General features: G+C 37.1%; 1 protein-coding gene across 1 annotated transcript in view; it reads left to right on the top strand.

The window, feature by feature from the left end:
* The window catches only part of Tnpo-SR (transportin 3), a 605,621-nt gene that overhangs the window by 308,251 nt on the left and 282,304 nt on the right, over positions 1–15,066 (top strand). The window contains exon 13 of the mRNA XM_090405918.1: positions 8,474–8,581. Within this exon, the coding sequence (XP_090262044.1) occupies positions 8,474–8,581 (108 nt within the window). The remainder of the gene's footprint in view (positions 1–8,473; positions 8,582–15,066) is intronic.

Here is a 15,066-nt window from a genome sequence, read left to right on the forward strand (position 1 = left end):
TATTAACACACACTTCTCTTCATTTAAAAGTTTGGACCCTTCTTCATTCATATACAAGATGTCAGAAAGGATGGATAGCTGGAACCCACCTGAATCATGGAAGAGAATAACTTGTATCATGATGATTCGTGCCCGCCATCAAAATAAGGATATTACGACTGCTGCCCAATGCTCCCTGAATACAGTAAAAACAATCAGGCATGAACTAGAGACTTGCAATGGTGACTACGAGGATGTAGCAAGAAGAAAGATCCCTAGCAGACGATCTGATTGCGTTCGTACAGCAGAATTCCTCGCAAATCTGCAGGAACAGGTGTCGAAGAACCCTGGCATTGGAATTCGGGCTTTGTTCGTGGAGTTGCTAACTGTAGTCAAGCCCTGGATAACAAGGGTAGCCAATGGTAGGCCGTATGTATGGCAGCAGGATTCGGCCCCTTGCCACACCTCTGGGAAAAGTCAAAAATGGTTGTCTGAAAATTTCTACGACTTCACCAGTCCAAATGTTTGGCCTCCAAACTCCCCAGACCTTAACCCCATGGATTATTTTGTATGGGGTGCAGTTGAAAAAGACACCAATCGCACTTCCAGTAATACAAAAGCCCAGTTAATGGATAAAATTAAAACAGTTTTTGCGGCCCTTCCTAGGGAGACTGTAGCATCAGCTTGTTCGAGGTTACGAAGCAGAATTGAAGCTGTGATCGATGCTAATGGTGGTTATTTTGAATAAATCTTGTTGATAGTATTGTAATTAACTCTGCCTGTAATGTTTTTTTGTCAATTCATTAAATTTAATAGATACAAAGAAGATTTTCTTTTTCCTTACGAAACTGTCAAATTTATCCCGAACACCCTGTATATTACTTGTTATAGCCAGAATCTTTCATGTCTTGCATTGATGCTACTGGCACTATGCTGTTATAAGCTACATAAAGTCTAAAACTAGTTAATCTGCCTAGCCTGACATCTTGTAGTTAAAAAAAATAAAATTAAAAAATTAATCAGTAATTAATTATATCAGTCAGTCAGAAAATTTTTATTTTCAACATCTGGTTATTAAACCTTGCTTTCAAACTTGATATTGTATAATTACTGTATTCAGTCATTCGTTGACCTATGATATTATATTTATCCTAGAAAGTCTTTAGGAAAAAAAAGCAGTAGGTTCTCCTGTTGATTTTTCTTTTTTGAAGTTATTTCTGCTTTCAAATAGCCATTAACTGATGTTATTTTCATTATTTTTGTTTATAGAGATCAGTGTCAACTGTATTGTGGTACTCCAGGCAGTCTCTGAGGATGTACATTGTTACATCCTTAATTACATTGTTACATTATTAATATAGGGTAATTTCGAGACTGTTACTCTCGTGTAAATATTTGTTTTTATTGAAAGTCTCACAAGAGTCTTTATTATTTTTTTTGTACCAAGTTCTTGTGTGATACATGAGTTATGTACATTTTCCAGTCAATCTTATGGAAGGTCTCCATGGTTAGAGAGACTTGCTACTGTAAAATCTATGTCATTATTTTAAATTTTGTGGCATTTGTAAATTTTTATTTTACCTTACTTAAACTTATCTTAACTTTAAATTAACTATACTTCAACATTAACATTCGCAACTTTGAGTATATAATCCATTGCTTGATCTAGATACTTATTTTTAATCTTTACTCGTAACCTTTTGACTCTCCTCTTTTCTCAAGGTTGTATCTATGCTATTCACGTGCTCGTAATTTTATAACTTGGGAACTTGCCTCGTGTTAGAGCCAAATTCCTTTGTTATAACAGTAAGCGTATTCAATTTTGACTTCTGAAAATTTATTTTATTATTTCGACTGTGCCATCAGGAATCTTAGATAAGATTTAAATATCCTTCCTAAAGAAAAAGCACTTCGCTTAGCACGGAAATACTTCTAACTCGCAATACTTTATATGATAGTACTACATGGAAAAAATTACATCATTACTAACTACCTATCTACAATTTTCCTCCAAATCAGTGTGTTACTAGTCAAGACTCCCACATTATCAGATCTTATATTTCTATCGTCTAAGGCACTTTGTACCATATCAATCCACCTATATCTTGGTCTTCCTCTGGGTTGTTTTGCTGCCAACCTGGCAGAGAACACTTGCTTTGCTAATTTTTCCTCGCCCATTCTGTTTAAGTGACCATACCACCTGAGATTAGCTCTGCTAACGCATTCCTGGATGCTGACAATGTCAAGTTCTTTCCTAATATCCTCGTTTTTAATATGATATTGCCATTGATGCCATCTGTTCACGCCTCTAATCTTTCTCAGGACTCTCATATCTGCGGTCTCTAGTCTTTGGTCAAGTGTTTTACTTCTGACCCAGCTCTCAGATCCATAAGTCAAAACTGGTTTCAACACTGTCTTGTATACAGCTAATTTAGTGTTCCGACTAATTTCTCTCTTATTCCATATGAATTTATTCAGTTGACTTCCCACCATACCAGCTTTGCTGATTCTGTTGTCTATTTCCATATTTAATTTACCATCTTCACTAAAAATCGTGCCTAAGTAGCTGAAATGTTTTACTTGTTCCACAGGTTCTCCATTCACAACACAGTTGACATTTTCAATGATTCTGCCTATTTTCATTGTCTTTGTCTTTTTATTGCTGACCTTCATACCATATCTATTACAACAGCTATTCAATTTAGTCAGAGAATCTTGCAGACTTGTAGCGGATTTATTTAGAAGTATAACATCATCCACATAAAGCTAAGAGCTGACATTAACATCTCCAATTTTGATATCATGTTTAATACCACTTTCCTTCATAATGTGATCCATATAGATAATGAATAACAGAGGAGATAATGTACATCCTTGTCTCACACCAGATTTAACATTAAACCATCTTCCTGTAATTCCTTCAATTCTAACTGCTGACTTACAACTCATATAAAGACTAAGTATTGCTTGATACAATGCCCCATTAACAAAATATAACTGCAGCGTATTGAATAGCTGCTCTCTTGGCGCCTTGTCATATGCCTTTTCCAGATCGACACAACTTAAATACAGATCTTTGTTATATTCCCATGATTTTTCAACTATTTGTCGTAAAGTGAAGATCTGATCCTGACAGCCTCTATTTCGCCTGAATCCAGCTTGTTCTTCACCAAGCTTTTCTTCCACAATTCTTCTCAACCGTTTCTCAAGTATACTTGCACAGATCTTGCCGGGAACACTCAGTAGGGAAATACCTCTGTAATTCTCACATTCAGTTTTATTTCCCTTTTTATATATGGGTACTATGAGAGCTCTACTCCAATCATCGGGAATTCGTCCCTCTGTCCAGGCTTTCTGAACTATGCAGTGCAGCCACTGTAAGACTCTTATACCACCATAATTGAGCATTTCTGGTCGAATATCATCTACTCCTGTTGCCTTTCCACATTTCAAGCCTTTGATGGCTTTTTCTACTTCAAGTATGGATATGTATTCCTGACTGCATGCCTGGGCAGTGTTTTTTTATCACTGTGCTGTCATCACTGCTTGTTTCATTTAGCAGTTTTTCAAAGTAATTACTCCATACTTCAAGGATATCTTTTTGTCCAGTTTTCATGTCACCTTTATCATCTCTGACTCCTTTTACAGCACTCTTTCCTCCATTCCTATGCTTCTTCAACAACCTCCAGAATATTTTGCCACCTTCTTGATATTTATTTTCTATATTCTTGCCAAAGTCCTCCCATGACTTTTGTTTAGCTAGTTTTACACAGCTAAACAAAAGTTTTTACACAGTGTTTAGCATTCTTGCATTTGTCTCTATATACTCTAAGAACACTAGCTGACTTATTTGACAGGAACTTTTGATATGCTTTCTTCTTTTCCGTCACTGCCTCTTTAACTTCCTGTGTCCACCAGGGAGTTCTGATTTTTTTTATCCTTACATACAACCTCACTACATGCCTCTCTGGCAGAATCAATCAATGTTTTCTTCAGAGTTTGCCACTGAATCTCCAAGATTTGATTCCTGTTCTCAAACTCTTTCATGTTTTCTTCAATAATCTTTGTGTATTTTAGTCCACAGTTCACATCTGAGAGCTGCTCAACTTTTATTTACTTTAAAACTTTCTTACATGTTATTCTTTTGAATATGAAATTCAATTTTATCCTGCTCAAGACTAAATAGTGATCACTTCCATTTTCAAATCCTCTGTACACTCTGGTGTCCTGCACCAAGGAGAAAACATCACTATCAACAATGACATAGTCAATGAGACTTTTCTTATTCCTTGCCTCTTCTCTCCATGTGAATTTGTGCACATTTTTATGTTGGAACATGGTGTTAGTAATAACCAGTCCATGTCCTGAGCAGAAATCCAACAGATATTTGCCATTATTATTAGCTTTGCTCTTTTCTCCAAATTTTCCCAAAATATTTTTGTATGTCTCACAATCATTTCCTACTCTATTTAGATCCCCAACAAGGACCAACTTTTCATTTTTCACTGTGTCAGTTGCTTTTTCTAAAGCGTCAAAAAATTCCTCCACTTCTACCTTAGTAAAACCTTCTGTGGGACCATAGGCACAAATAAGTCTCATTGTCCAGTTCCCCATTCTTATATTTGCCCACATTACTCTACTTGAGACTGGCTGCCATTCATGAAGATTAGCCTCGTATTTTGTGTTGAATACTATTGCTACTCCTTCTTTTCCTTGATTGTCATTGCCTGAATATAACATTTTGTATTTATTGCTCAGAAAGATCTCACCAGTTTTGGTCTTTTTTGTTTCAGTCACCCATATGTCAATCTGGTACTTATCTAATTCCTCAGCTAGCTCCATTTCTTTGCCATTCAGGCTTCTTACGTTGATAGTACCGATCTTTAACTCTGGCGATGTTGAGTTAGGCTGTGCTTTCAGATTTGTTCCAGTAGCTGACTTTTCGCTGTTTGCCCTGGTTACCTGGCAAAAACAAAGGGGGGCGTTGTTTAACCAGGCAATGCCCCAGCAGGCATGAAATTTTGTCTTGTTGTACTATCATTTTTTATTTTGGTTTAACCAATAAGAATACAATTTGGTCAGCTAAATCCCAAATTTCTAGCCCATCCTCGTTCGTTCAGTATCCAAGTAGATACCCAACAGGGTGCACCACGAGAAGGTGAGGATTGGACATTAGGTCAGAAGCCCTGGTCGGTTCTCCGCATTCCTTTAAAGGCTATGTGGAGGTCTCCTCTCAGTTATACAGCTTTGACCCTTAAGCACCCCTTCGATCATACAGGTTCAAATTTTATGAGCAGTGCATTGGTATACAGGAATCAGGCAAATTATTTGATAAACAAAACAATTTATTCATTCTAGTTGAAAGTATACAAAAAAGTTAACGGTAAACATTCAAAAAACTATCAGGCTCTCTACTTTTCAGCAATAGTAGCTTGGATTCAAATTAATCAACCTTGCTTTACAATTTCTTCTTTAAAAACTTGGACCAATACACTAATTATTCCTATAAATTATTCATACACTGAATAAAACTTGTGCATACTGTATCATATTTTAACTTAGACATTAAATAATATCACGCTCTCTAAATCTTCACATATGCTAACTCTAACTTAACACACATAACTCAGCATGCTATTTCACAAAATTTAACTCATGAACTAGAGTCCTCATTACTGTCCTTAACTCTAACAAAATTTCAATACAATAGCAATTTCTTCCACAAATCTCAATTCTAGAAATTACCTATGCAAAGCGTTATTTTTTTGTCATCTAGTTTGCAATATTAGATCCTTTAGATCGCTATCTTCGTCTTTTACCGTCCGTTTTAGCTCATTACCGAGTGCCTTTTACAGTATTGAAGATATTTCATCAACGGAGATCTTTAGAAAACTTGGCGGCAGGAATTTTGGAACTGACCATTGTTACTGCATAATTGAGCCTTCTATCACTTCCAGACGTCTGTTCGCAGGACGTGGATCTGCTATGTTGAGTCAGTAAGACACACTGGAATTCCTTGCATCTAGGGTTGGAATCGAGAGCTGGAGCAGCGTCTGGGTAAAGGTGACGACAAAATCAAAAGTGCGCACTTAAGCGGCACAAGCCACCAACGAGAAAGAGCCTTCTCAACTACCTGCGAGAAAAATGAGCCTCGATCTATCGATCTTTCCCCCTTTTATTCTCTTCCTTCGACCTTAGGTTCTGCTACATTTCTATTCCCTTGGGTATTTCCTGGGTCTGCACCTGCCACCTTTTTCCGTCGTCGTGTTAAGGCGGGAAGCCCCCTGTACATACTTGACCTTCGCCATAGTAATTGCCTCAGTTCTTAAGTTAATACGTCTGGAATATTTCCTTGTCTGGAACTTTCTTTTGTTCTTTACACTAATTTGGCGGTCACATTATTTAACAATTCACTTTAAATTAATTCCATATTACTAACATTAAAAAAATTGCTAATTATTATTATTATTATTCGTGACACCTCCAAGAGTCCGAAGACTCATCACAGGAGGGCACCTATTGTACAACTCTCCATCTCCACCACTGCACCGAACCTCTACTACCAATCAACAACATCAGTGCCATCTACTGCCCACCACCACAGCTAGTATTTTTTGTCTGTAAATTGCATGTGTTCTGAAGGGCCGATTTGTCTGCATGTGGAATGAAAAATCCGAGTTTCCAGGAGAAAAACTCTGCTACCGCTGTATGAGATCGGTTAACTCACTTTCGATTGAAAAAAGTCCATATAAAGATTCCTCCCGTCATGAAGAGAATTAACCCAAATTTTTAGTATGGATTTTCGTTTTCTGGCCTTAGAAGTCATCGTTTAAGAGGACGTCCTGGTTTTCTTTTTCCTAATGGCCTGTACTTTAAAGCTTGTTTTGGTTATCTTTCTGTTTGCATTCTTTGAACGTGTTCCATCCATTTATATTTATATTTTTTAATTTTTTCTATTACTGGTTCTTGGTTTAATTCTTTCATAATTTCTAGTAAAAATTTTTTGTTTCCTAGTAAAATCGGTATATAAGGTATTTTTGTATAAAAATCCTTCTATATACGATTTTACACTTCCCCATGGTGGGTTAGTTTTATTTATTTATTTTTTTCTCTTCTGATATCTACTAATGTAGGTTGCTTCCAGTTTCAGCAGTGGTTCAGAAAGTGATATGTATAGTACATTTAATTTGGTATTCTCCTTGACACGAGGAGGTAGAGGTTCTTAGATATACTGAATAAATATGTTAGTTTTGTAGGAAGCTTAAAAGTAGTTTTTATCTTGTACTTCCTTAGATTTCTGCATATTTTTTTTTGATAGACCTTTAATATAAAGGATAGATATAGCTTTGCTGAAATCCTTTTTTGTGTTGGTGTGTTATTATTATTTTTTTTTCAATATGTTGTCAATTTTATTTTTATTATATCTGTTTTTTATGAAGTTGGTTTTAATCTATCGTAGTTCTTTTTTGAGATCATCATTTCAGGAAATTGTTAAAGCTTTCTTTTTTTTTTTTTTTTTGAGGGTTTGTTTTATTCCTAGTTTGGGTACAAACTGACTGATATATGTAAGTTTGTGAAGTATACTAAATGAGAGAGAGCCTGACTGAAGGCAAATTAGGAGAGTATCTAAGAATGATAAGGAATTTTGTTTGTCTGTCATGAATTGTATGTGCTTGTTTATTTACTTGGCTGAAGAAATGGGTTCAAGGTTTGGTGGCTGTGTGGCCAAATTTTCAAAGTAAATGTTAATGGTTCTTTGTATATCAGGTCTAGCAGAGCTGATGAAATATTTCTATGCAGAAGTCATTAGAAATTGAAGAGAGAGAGAGAGAGAGGCAGTATTTGGAGTGAGGCAGAAGTAACAACAGTGAAGTACTTTACCTAATTTCAACAGGAATGGATGCATTCTTACATTATTTAATAAATTGATTCTAATACCACTTCATCTGTTGGGTCCCTACTGGGACTTATTGCTTTAATTACCATTTGTATTATTCTTGGTTTACTGCTGACCTATTTATAACAAGTGCTGACCTCTTTCATGCTCTAAAGATTCTGATTTGAATCAAGCAAAATATTCACAGATTAAATAAATTATCAGTTTATTTATGGTGTTTAGTTAATAGCATGGTTGATAGTCTTCTACTGTCATCTCTTCTTTTGATAATTTTGATACGCTAATTGAACGCATTTGACATTCTAGAGTGAGTGAAAGCAATTTCGTCACAATGGAACAATGTTTTTTTGTCATTTAATATTTATTGTATGCCGTGGTCACACTTTTGCCACATAACTAACTCCAGCAAACATACACTGCTATAAAGAAAATAATAAAACAAAATTTTTCTTATCACATGCATTATATGCAAATAATTAGGTCATTTTTTGTGATCATTGCTGTGTTTTATAATTTATTTATTGTTATTTTTTTCCATCTTTTTTAATGTATATCTGCCAAATGAATATATTTGATATAAATTATTTTATATTTTAGGAAGGTATTCCTGATGATGGTGATGATTTTGGTGCTTTCAGGGCAAGAGTTTCTGAATTAACTAAAGATGTTGTATTTCTAATTGGATCATCAAATTGTTTTCATCAGGTAACATAAATTTATTGCATAATAGTCCCTAGTTTTTTAGAAGGAATGAATGAACTTAATTTCTTTGAAAAAAAATTTTAATACTTAAAATGATGGCACATTTTTCAGGCCAGTTTTAACTTACAGATTCAGAGTTAAGTTAGCAATAGTTGATCAAAGACTGTAGATCATATCAATGGTTTTGAAGAAAATTAATATAGGAAATAGATGACATCATTGACAGAATTATACTAAAAATGAAGATGATAGATATGAACATGGCACTGCAATCATCATCAGTTTCCTGATATGTACCTTCAAGGGATATACAGAATACCACAACATGTTGCTTATTTGTTAACGGTATATATTAGAACACAGAAAATAAGTAAATAATTAATTTATTAACTTATTGCTGATATTTCGCTGGTGTTATAACCAGCATCTTTAGAGCACAAAAACACAGTTTGTCACAATATGCGGGACTATAACAACATGGTGTAATCAACGGACTAGTTAAACAAAATTGTAGCAGGTACATATCAGGAAACTGATGATGATTGCAGTGCAAGACTAGAGTCCTGATTTTGGCGCCCTCTACCTGAAAAAAAAAATTTGCAGCTATCACATAAGACTTGAGAACTAAACAGAGAAAAAAACCGGTACTAGTTTTTTCTTAAGATGACTGTCTCCCAGATTTTAGGCAAATTTATACAGCCATATTTGTTGAGATTTGGAGTGTGTTTCAGGGCTTCTGTTGCCTCTAAGAACAATCTCTCCGACTTGTAAGAGCTTCTGTGTAGTACTTTTGTGTTCTTCCAGTTGATCCTGTGTGCAGGGGTATCCAGAGCATGGTCTGCTAAGCCCGACTTGCCATAGTGATAATGCCGGATGTATCTTTTGTGTTCGTTGATGCGGATGTTCACAGTTCTTCCTGTTTGATCGTAGTAGGCTTGCTTACATGAGCAGGGTACTTCGTAGACACCTGGATGTAATAAAGGGGAAATGCAGTCCTTGGGTGAGTGGATAAGGGTTGCTGATTTGCCACACGGTCTGAATTCGAGGACACAATTTTGCTGTGACTCCCAAACAAGTTCCAAAAGTCGAAATAATGGCGTCCATTGAACGGGGAATATACGACCTGCCTCCAACAATAACTAACAACATACGTTTAGATGTGGCCAACATCCTAATCAAGTCTAAGCTTCCCAAAAATAATATCCTGCATAAGGACATCATTGCTGTAAAAGAGCTACAGAATAATTGCCAGATTATTATTATTATTATTACTATTACGGGTATCTCCATGGAGTCAGTAGACTCATCGCGGGAGACCCAAACTAGCAAAACAATATCTGTCATATCTCTTCTTGAATTCATTTACAGATGAAGAGCTCACAACTAAGTCAGGCAATGAATTCCACTCATTCACCACCCTCCAGGCAAAAAACCTTGTTCTGACACCTTTGTTAACCACACTCTTCTTTAATTTCCAGAGATGACCTCTTGTTCTTCCATCACTATCACACAGCTGAAACATTTCCCCTGCATCAATCCTATAAAAACCTTTTAGTAATTTCAATGTTTCTATCATATCCCCTCTTCTTCGCCTATCGACCAATCTCTGCAATCCACAAGCTCTCAATCTATCAATGTAGGGAGCATTTTTTATATCACTCACCAACTTGGTCACTCTTCTCTGAACCCTCTCCACAGCCTCCTCATCTCCAAGGAATCCAGGTGACCAGACCTGAGCACAGTAATCCAAATGTGTAAGTATCAATGCTTTGTAAAGGGGAATAATAACCTCTTTATCTCTGGATGTCAGTGTGTTCCTCAACAACCAAGTAATCCTATGTGCAATCTTGGACACCTTAGCAATGTGTCCTCTGAACTTCATCTCCCTATCTACCAATACCCCTAAGTCCCTAGCCTCATCAATCTCTTGGAGTACCTTTCCATCGATGTAGTACACAGCTGGTAATCTTTTAATCCCAAAATGCATGACTTTACACTTTTCCACATTGAACTGACATCCATTTTCTTTTGCCCATTTTACCAGCTTATTTAAATCCTCCTGCAAACTTTCAACATCAGCTTGATTTTTTATTGCACTACACAACTTTGCATCATCATCAGCAAACAACTGAATATCTCCCTTTAAGCCGTTTCCTATATCATTTATATACAAATTAAACAACATTGGCCCAAGCACAGAGCCCTGAGGCACACCACTGGTCACCTGCCTCATTCTGGACTCGGCTCCTCCATACACCACCTTATGGTATCTCTCCCTGAGCCATTCTCCTATCCATATCACCAATTTAATATCCATTCCCATCTGCTCCAATTTGCGTAACAGTGTTCTATGGGGTATCCTGTCAAAAGCCTTAGTAAAATCCAGAAGTACCACTGTGTAGCCAGTTCCTTTGTCCAACTCAGATGTTATTCTATTATGAATAGTTAATAGATTGCTAAGGCAGGATCTACCTTGATCACTCAGTAACTCGACTATTACATCTGATTTTGTCACCTCAGTACCATCAGCACCCACTAAGGTTATCCTTCCAAAGTCATTCTTCCTCTTACTTGCCACATAGCGGAAGAACTCTTTGGGATTTCACTTGATCTCTTTGGCTAAGGTCTTCTCATAATCTGATTTAGCTTTTCTTACTATGCTGGTAACCTTCCTAGCTTGAGCCTTGTACTGCTCATGGGTGTCCTGATCGCCTTTCTCCTTGTAAATTCTCCATAACATTTTCTTTTTTTGCAGTTCAAGCTTGATACTACTGCTCATCCATCTAATGCCTGCCTTGTTTGACCTCCTAACCATGGGGACACAATCTGATATTGCTTTCCTCAGATACCCGCTGATTTTATCCCAAGCACTGCTAACATCTTTCCCTTGCAATATGTTCTGCCATGGGATGGCTGCAAGCTCACTCCGAAGCTTGTTATAATTGCCTAACCTGTAGTTCCGTACATACCCCTTCTTAATAGAAAAATCCACAGATTTTGCAACCTCCCAAGTCAATACCACATGATCGCTTTCACCAACTGGAGGTAACGAGGACACCTTACTTATGCATATAACCTCTGAACCAATAACCAGGTCCAACACTCTCACACCACGTGTCCCTTCAGTTACGTGCTGTTTCAAGTAATTATCTCGTAGAAGATGTATGAATTCCATTTCCTTTTTGCTACGTGATATTTCCTCCTTCCAATTGATATCACCGTAATTAAAATCCCCCATAATAATCACCAAGCCTTCACTCATTGCACTAAGTTGCTGATGCATGAATTCACTATCTCCCCCCGTACTCCCTGGCCTATAGCAGCATCCAACTGTATATTTGGTTGCATTGGTCACTATTTCGCACCAGACTGCCTCAAATGAACTCTCATTCACATGTCTATCATCATGATATACTACTTTCTTTGGCTGCAACACATCAGCTATCATCAACAGTACTCCTCCTCCTGTTCTATCTTCTCTATCCTCCCTGAAAATACTGTACCCATCACATTCAATTCCAGTGACCACATCTTCTGCTGACAGCCAAGTTTCACTAATGCCTACAACTTTTGGTGAGATTTCACTGACTAATGCCAAAAATTCTTCTCTCTTATTTCGAATGCTTCTAGCATTGGTATACAAAAATTGCAGATTCCCTCTAGATCTTGTACTGGCTTTAGAACTGATATATAAGTCACTAACTACCGTAGTCCTATGCCGATTTTTATCACCTCTCTTCTGCAATTTATTCAGCCTATAAGGATCAATAAATACACAATCAGTGCTAAAGTTTCTCTCTCTTACACTCAACCTTTTCAATATTAGTTTCCCTGCCCAATAACTTCAACCTGTTCAGAAAACAATAACTTCTTCAATCGCTTATGTCCTTCCATGTTAAGATGCAGTCCATCTCTAGCATACAACTGCCTTTTTCCTTCAAACACACTCCAAACATCAACAAACTCCAGACCTCTTTTTCTGCACATTCTTGCAATCATATCATTCATTATCATTGCTCGTCTACTTAACTCGTAATTGTCAAAACGAGGCAGCACACACACTATTCTCCCATTGACACTTTTCCTCTTCACAATATCTAATAATGTTCTTAAATCTTTTCCTACCCGATTTATACTACCTCTCAGGTCATTTGTACCCACCATAATTATCATCTTGTCTGCTTCATGCCCTCTCTTTATTGCTAAAGCCACTCTTTCTATTGTCCCATCAGCCAAGCACTCCTCATGCATACCACTCTCCATACCCTTAATCATAGAATCACCATATATTTTACCACTCTTAACTTCATTCAAGTCCACACTCATGGACTCATTCTCTACACTATTCAGCATGACTCTCCCACCTTCATTACTCAACTCTCTATTACTTACCCCCCCACTCTCACTACATCTCATTTCTTCTAGGCCACTTGTGGTTTTATTATGTTGACTCCCAATCACTCCCATACTATTTATTACTGAATCATTCACCAAAGACTCACCCATATGTAATCCTGTTCTAGTTACTTCAGCTAAAGTAATCTCTATAGTCCTAATTTCTCTGTTTAACACATTAAACTCAGCTTTAACTTCCAGTATCTCCTTACCGATCACTTCCACTTCCTCATGAAGAAGATGAAGGTCATTTTTCATTTTCATAAACTCCCGCCGAAGTTCTTCTGCTACGGTCCCGATGTCAGCTTCCATTCCTAAACGCTCCAGCCTATCCCGACACTTCTCATTATCATAACAAAAGCAGACAAAGGGAATGCAACCATGGTGATGGACACAACAGAATATGAAAACAAAATGCACACATTGTTACAAGATCAGTCAACATACAAAATTATAGATCACAATCCCACCAACACACAAAAGAATAAGGCACGTAAATTATTGAAAAAAGTCACTTCCTGGCCCAAAGACACGGTAAACAAACTCAAGCCCTTCCATGTTAAAACACCTAGGATTTATGGAGCACCAAAAATTCACAACAAGGTACACCTTTATGCCCAATTGTGGACAGTATAAATAGTCCCACATACAAACTAGCTAGACATTTAGCTAAGCTACTAGCTACTCTCACAAACAATTCTCCCTCCTTTGTCAAAAATTCAGCCCACCTAAAAAGCATCTTACAACACCATATCCTAAAAAGCTCAGACTTAATGGTAAGCTTTGATATCACCTCACTATTCACAAATGTATCACTAATAGAAACCCTCAATTTACTGAAGTCACACTTCCCCACTGATATATTTGAACTATTCAAATTCACAATACAAGCAGGATATTTCACATGGAAAGGGAAAATATACAAACAAATAGATGGGACAGTCATGGGCTCCTTACCCCTTAGCCAATGTTTACATAAAACACCTGGAAAAACTAGCAATTAATACAGCCACTCCCATACCAACACTGTGGCTACACTATGTTGACGATGTGCTTGCTATTTGGTCACATGGCCCAGAAATATTGGAAACATTCTTAGTGCATTTAAATAGCCAACATCCAAAAATCCACTTTACAATGGAACTGGAAATTAATAACTGTCTGCCCTTCCTGGATACACTTATCACACGTCTTCCAGGTGGTTCTTTATCATTTTCAGTTTTTAGAAAACCCACACATACAGGGAGATATTTACACAAACAATCACACCATCACCCTTCTCAACAATATGGCATTTTAAAAACGCTAACCCACAGAGCGAGAGCAATCTGTTCCAATGACAATGCTCTGGCTGCTGAACTGGCTCACTTACACCCCACCTTCTTGGCCAATGGCTATAATCCCCATAAGATAAACAAAATACTAAACGCTCCTATAACCCCTTCCACTATCCACTACAGAGAATTACAACAAAACAGTCACCATCCCATACATTAAAGGCACATCCGAAAAGATTTCAAGAATTTTTAATAAACATGAACTACACACCACATTCAGACCATATGGCAAATTAGCAACCCTTATCCGCTCACCCAAGGACAGCATTCCCCCTTTATCACATCCAGGTGTCTACAAAGTATCCTTCTCATGTAAGCAAGCCTACTACGGTCAAACAGGAAGAACTGTGAACATCCGCATCAACGAACACAAAAGATACATCCAGCATTATCACTATGGCAAGTCAGGCTTAGCAGACCATGCTTTGGATACCCCTGCACACAGGATCAACTGGAAGAACACAAAAGTACTACACAGAAGCTCTTACAAGTCGGAGAGATTGTTCTTAGAGGCAACAGAAGCCCAGAAACACACTCCAAATCTCAACAAATATGGCTGTATAAATTTGCCTAAAATCTGGGAGACAGTCATCTTAAGAAAAAACTAGTACCGGTTTTTTTTTCTCTGTTTAGGACTCTAATCTTATGTGATAGCTGCATTTTTTTTTTTTTTTCAGATAGAGGGTGCTAAAATCAGGACTCTAGTCTTTGTGTTGCTGCTACAATTTTTTTTAACTAGTCCGTTGATTACACCAT

The sequence above is a fragment of the Typopeltis vanoorti genome, chromosome 16 (assembly GCF_054136105.1).
Source record: "Typopeltis vanoorti isolate ZY-2024b chromosome 16, IOZ_Tvanoo_1.0, whole genome shotgun sequence".
Taxonomy (NCBI): domain Eukaryota; kingdom Metazoa; phylum Arthropoda; class Arachnida; order Uropygi; family Thelyphonidae; genus Typopeltis; species Typopeltis vanoorti.